Source organism: Purpureocillium takamizusanense, chromosome 2 (genome assembly GCF_022605165.1).
Source record: "Purpureocillium takamizusanense chromosome 2, complete sequence".
Lineage (NCBI taxonomy): Eukaryota > Fungi > Ascomycota > Sordariomycetes > Hypocreales > Ophiocordycipitaceae > Purpureocillium > Purpureocillium takamizusanense.
The window spans coordinates 5,789,099-5,794,891 of NC_063069.1; the positions used below are offsets into that span (position 1 = coordinate 5,789,099).

At 49.9% G+C, this 5,793-nt stretch overlaps 1 protein-coding gene across 2 annotated transcripts; it reads left to right on the forward strand.

Annotated features, from left to right (window-relative positions):
- Positions 1–3,353: 3,353 nt before the first annotated feature.
- Positions 3,354–5,548, forward strand: JDV02_003543 (uncharacterized protein). 2 transcript variants are annotated; one of them, XM_047984675.1, is made up of 6 exons: positions 3,354–3,538; positions 3,658–3,803; positions 3,856–3,956; positions 4,025–4,223; positions 4,284–5,200; positions 5,261–5,548. In XM_047984675.1, the coding sequence occupies exons 1-6, from the start codon at positions 3,411–3,413 to the stop codon at positions 5,297–5,299; spliced, it is 1,530 nt and encodes a 509-aa protein (XP_047840649.1). In that variant the 5' UTR covers positions 3,354–3,410; the 3' UTR covers positions 5,300–5,548. The 2 variants fall into 2 exon arrangements, with proteins under 2 accessions (XP_047840649.1, XP_047840648.1); XM_047984674.1 differs by having other exon boundaries at positions 3,354–3,803.
- Positions 5,549–5,793: the final 245 nt, after the last annotated feature.

Here is a 5,793-nt window from a genome sequence, read left to right on the forward strand (position 1 = left end):
TTCTAGAGTAAAAGCCTTGGGCTTCGGAATGCTGTGCACATCGTCAAGGTGGCGCCACAGTTCGTTTGCTGAGTTGCAGGAGACGGGACATAGTCCATGGGGGCACGCAAAGTTGCCTGGGCCTCGACTTGCAAAATATCGCGCCAAACAAGCTGAAACGTGGCGCTGCCAGCACGTTTTGTCTGTAAATTGTTTCATCCGTTTGTGGGCCGGCATGTCCTGCCTTCCCAGGTGAACTGGACAGTACCCTGCACAGGCTACAGCGTGACGAAAAATGACGAGATCGCAGCGAAATGGGATGTCGTCCTTGTCGATGTGAGTTTGACAATGGTGCGTCCATTCTTCCTTACTTTCCACCCACGTGTTGCATTGGAAGCAAAATTTTGCAAAACCAGCCTTCTGTTTATAGTGAGATTCGTGGCATTTGTACACATGCTCCCACCTTCTTGCTGCTGGTACGCTAGTGCACAGGGTCAGCAGCAGAAAATATAGAGTGGCTCTATTTCGCTTCGGATAAATTTACCTGGCCATCGTCCTACCGCATGAGGGAACCGCACAGTGGCCATTGATGGGCCTCATGACGGCCTGATATGCCGTGCTGTTGTCATCCCTACGCAGGGCAACAAGGTCCTTCAATGCACCAACCCATTCCGGGCTTCGCGGTGGCGCCCGCAACACCATCGTTTCAGCAAGGCGCAGGCGTTCAGGAGGCAGCATATGAGAGATGCGGCGGAAATGACTTCGGCGCCAGTCTTGCTGTAGATGCGGTTCTTTACTCGGTTCGTAATTGATCTGTTGGTTGGTCTGAATTTTTCCGAGCATCTTTCTTTCGATTGCTTTCCGTCGATCGTACTCCATACTCCGCTGTGCTTTCAATTGGTCTTTCTCGTCCGTGGTGGTGGCTTCACTTATCCGCACATTGAGTTCTTCAATCCGCTGAGTCACCACTTTGTAATCTGCGCTGTCACGAAGCTCTTCTCGGTCTCTGGCTGATAGTGACAATGGAAGATTTGGATTCCACCGCATGGTTGCAGATCGGAAGTCTTCTGCGAGGTCTGTCCTTTGTCGCATCTTGAGGTATGTTCCTGCGCCGTCCACTGTAGATATGTTCCCGAGATAATGGTCGACTAGAACACCTGTGTTATGTTGAGAAGCAAAACGAAGTACTTGACCAAGAGAGTAGCCGTTATCTGTAGGGAGTTAGATGGAGTGCCTTGGGATGGGCCGTAACCTGTCTTACCATTGCAATTGATGAGGATCTCTCGGCGAGGCGCATGAAGTCCCAAGCCTGTGGTGAGGCCTGCTCGCTTTGCCCATTTTGACCCGTCGGTGCCGAACGAATCGGGGCTTCGTGACTCGTCCGCAGGACCTTTGCCAGTCCACTTGGGAAATACAGGCTTTTCTAGCATGCTGTGGTCCCATTCTATAAGTCGAAAATTTCCGTTTCGAGGAGGCTCCAGGGCGAGGGCCTGCTCAACCGTCTCGAGTTCAGGAGATGCACCTGAAGAGATAATATTGGCAAGCCAGTGCAAGAGCGGTTGGGCAAAAAGAGGCGGTGGAATCTTGTCTGGGCCTTCTATTTGTTCGGCGAATGGGTGTTCAGGTCTGCCTTTCATTTAGTTTTTGACTTTATTGCCAAGAAAGGGGGTCTTACTGATTCTTATCTGTCGCTTTGCAGATTTCTCTCGTGAACTTTAGTTTGAACTCTGGTTTACCTTTCGTCCACGAATTCAGGAGTACCAGATCCTGACAGGGTTTAGTCGCAAAGGTCAGGCAGCGATCCAGTGAGGCAGGGGGGGACCGTACCTGATACCGTGCTTGGCACACTTCTTGACGCCTCGCTGAGGTGAAACAGTGGGTATTCAAGATATTCGCATTGTCTACGCGGCATCCGTCGTGTATGTAGTCATGATAGTCGCCACACCAGTAATACTTTTGCATGTGGACGTAATTCTCGATGGTGAGGAAAGTCTTCGTCTTTTGGCCTTTCTTGCCCGTGAGCAGTCCGATTTTCTTTGCCAGCTCGCCTTCGATATACTGGTCTTCGGGTTAGCATGGAAGCCGCCAGCTGTAGAAGGAGGGCTAACCGGGGCCATAGATCGCTTCACATCTTGAGGTATAACCGTATTGTGCTCGCGCTGCCAAGCATTGCAGAAGCGTCTCATCTCTACACGCACGCTCGCTGGGGTCGCGCGGCCTTGGTCCGCCTTGTGGAGCCTCCCTTTTGCTGTTCGGGCAACGCACTCGGCAAATTGCTTCAACGTCTGGATGTTCGTCGGTGTCGAACCAGGGAATGCCTTCTCGAACCTGGCAACTTGTTAGCTGACATCACAGGCCGTCAGGGTTAATGAACTCACGCTTTCCACAAAACCAATGCCTTTCTGTATCTTTGCGCGGTCTTCTCATTAATGTTTCGGTGCACGATGTGGGCGTTGATCTGACTTGGGTCTGTAGGCATGCCATCCTTGATGGCAGCTGCCACCCGCCTGTCGGCATCTTCCTCAGAGCTCCTTCGTCGGTCTCGCATTGCACAACAATACAGGACAGAGGTTGCCCGAGCGCCAGGCTGGCGAGACTGTCAAAGCTGCGCGGTGAACCACTGCGTGCGTTGCAGATACACAGCGCGAGCAAGTGCGGATGCCGGCGAATATATAGCCTGGAGTAGGTTATGCGTGTGTCTTGGCACACTGATTATACTCGGAAAGCATCGGCATCCGCCAATATGCGGCGCCCATCATGGTGAGCTTAAACGCAGCTCATGAAGAGCTCAGGGCAACTCAGGGTGGCTCAGGGTCGGCTCAGGGCCAGCTCAGGGCAGCTCCCTGAGCAGCCTGCTTAGCGCCTGAGCTGGACACCATTAAAGCAGCCTTGGGCGCAGGGGTGCAAAAAGTCGAGATTCGGATCTGGTTACATATTTTGACGCGCCCCAATCCGCAACCACATCATCTTATCGGTTAAGCGCCGTGATCGTCACATGAAATCATGCCATGCTTGGTCTAAGGATTTCCGTCTGTATTCCTGCCCTCTTATAGGACAGTATGTAGCTGTACGAGGTCAGCAACATGCCTGCTCAGAGGGTTATGTCCGGATTTCCACCTGCAGGATCTATTGCCACGATAATTGCGCCTAGCGACATGCTTGCTCAGAGGATTTCGTCTAGGTTTGCGCTCATTTCTCGAAATAAAGGCTGACCAACAAGCGGACATGGGTCGGCGTCTATTTTTATTATGCACCGGAAGTAAGCTGCGAATGTCAAAAAAGATATCTGCTACTCGGCTCGTAAATCATGTAGAGTACCGTATAAAGAGCCGAAAGCCCATAATGTCATTAAGTGACTATACTGCGTACTCGAGCAAGCGTTCTACTACTTTCAACGACATATTTCTATTAACTTGCACTCAAGCTGCGATATGTTTCGACGCTCGCTCAAGGCCGTTAGCCTAATCCTTCTTCTATCTCTTACAGTTGTAGATGCAGCCCCAGCACGCGCTCGCGTTCAGCCGCGGAATACGCTTGGCACAAGCTTGACCGACTTTACGCACGTGAATTTCCTTCCATGCTTCTTTGTGTTTTTTTTTTCAGATTGCTTCTTTAATATATATACCTCTTGTCTCTTTTCTTTTTGGAATTCTCATTGACTAACTGTTTATATTCTAGCGGCTGTAAAAGCGATAACGACAACAATCAACAAGACTTCATTAAGCAAGCGTACAAAGAAGCACACGCGATTGTAGACGTCGATGGTGTCAAGGCGAATATCCACTGGGATTCAGAAGCGGCTGTTGACTTTTTTGGCCCTCCACGTACGATAATACTATCCTGACTTTTAGGGCCACGGTATTGATAACTCTGCAGAATTCAATAAAGACCAGCAAGGCCAAATTCAAGCTGTTCTAGCCAATGTCGAAACAGTACAACCAGGCTACTGGTGGAATCCTTTTGGTCACTCGCTCCAAGTACGTCCATCGTTGTTTGAGTCTATTCCAAGTATATACGGCCCTACAGATGGTTGCTGACAATGCAGGTCCGTTGTGATGATCCCAAGAAGAATTGCGCCAGGGGCGTCACTGCCTATACCCTCAACCCAAAAGGCAATGAGAAGCCTTATGTCAGTTTTTGCCCTGGCTTCTTTAACCAATATACACTGGATAAGGCTGTCAACAACTATAAGGACGATAAGAATCCAGAAATCAAGTGGGATGTGGATAACTACATGAATCGAGGTAAGCCACGATTATGTTCCTGGTAAAAAGACTGATAGCTAAGCGGTGGTAAACTTCTAGGCTTGATCTTTCTACATGAGCTCTTTCATGTCGATATTGCTGCCGATTCGGAGAAGGGCGAGCCTAACCCTAAGATCTTCGATATAAGCATTCGATATAATGACACACAGGGAAATATACAAGGGCCACGCAGGGCGTACACTGCCCGTTTCTCAAAGCTTCTTGCGCGGTTCCTACCCAGCAGCAAAGCGAAGAACCAGAAATCTACCGGCTATTGGGTCCAGCGCAACGTGGATAATTTCTCGCGCTATGCCATGGCCAAGTATGTGGAAGGCAAAATCGGCGGATACCCATTTCTGCCCCTGATCTACGACAAACTCCTTTACCCTCTAGATCCAGGTTCGAGACCCGGCAAATCTAGCTTGGTTGCGTTCCAAGCCGATAACAACTCTGACGCGAAAGTGGCCGTGGACACGTCGGACATTGACGACGACCTGGACGGACAAGCCAGCGTCGATGCTACACATATGACAGACGATGTCTTTGAGATTGGTAAGCCAATTAGTGCCGATGAGTACCCTGAATCATATGCCGGGTGGTTGGATATCCTCAAAGGCAAGAGGGACGGAATCTGCAAAGTTGAAGTGGAGGAAATCTGGACGTGCGAAGACGTTGCGTCGAATCTATATGCTTCGGTCAAGATTATCGATGCTAGTGGTAAGCCTGTGTATACGAGTCCGGGGTCCGCGCATTCGCCTGGTCAGCCTATCAACGACAGTCATCCGCTTAAGCTCAAAGAGAGCGGCATGGACAACACCTTGACCATGATTGGTGAGCATACCAATGATTACATCCAGTTCAGTTATGGGTCTACCTCTTGGACATCAACCGATACCAACGGTGACGCCAGTTGCAAGCTAGTCGGCAATAATTGGGATAAGGATGGCCCTAAGGGCTGCCCTAATGCTATGGCTGTTGTGAGTTCTTTCCTTATAGATGTGCATCAGAACACTTTGCTGACAACTTCTGAACTACAGACTCGCACTTTTGAATGCCAGTATCCATGTGCAAAATGAGGGGGCCTAACCCCGCTAAGCGTTTAATTGACGAGGAGCACTATTCTTATGCATAGAAACCTATGTTCTATGCGGCTTGGCGCTTACCAGGTAGTGGCGGAGAAAGACCCGAGGCCATTCTCGGGGAGGAGGGAGGCTTTATATGCGTGGGACTCAACGAAATTCACCTCCGATCACTAAGTTGATTAAGTCAGTGCAAGAGCCCGGTGATTACTAGACCGATTCACTCAATATGGATCCTCTATTGAGTTGTTTGAGCTATTTTGATCCCGGCGCATAATATACTTGTGTGGAAGAATGTCATTTCAACGAAATGATTACCATGTGAAAGACTAGCAGGGTGGCAGTGCCTTCAATGGCAAGTCCCGCGAGCCGTGAAACAACACCTTGCCAGTCCGAATGCACAACCCCCTTAATAGCGCGAGCTGATGCTGGTAATATAGGATTGTTGGGAACCATGCAGTGTTTCAGCAGACAAGGACACGTCCTCTCTA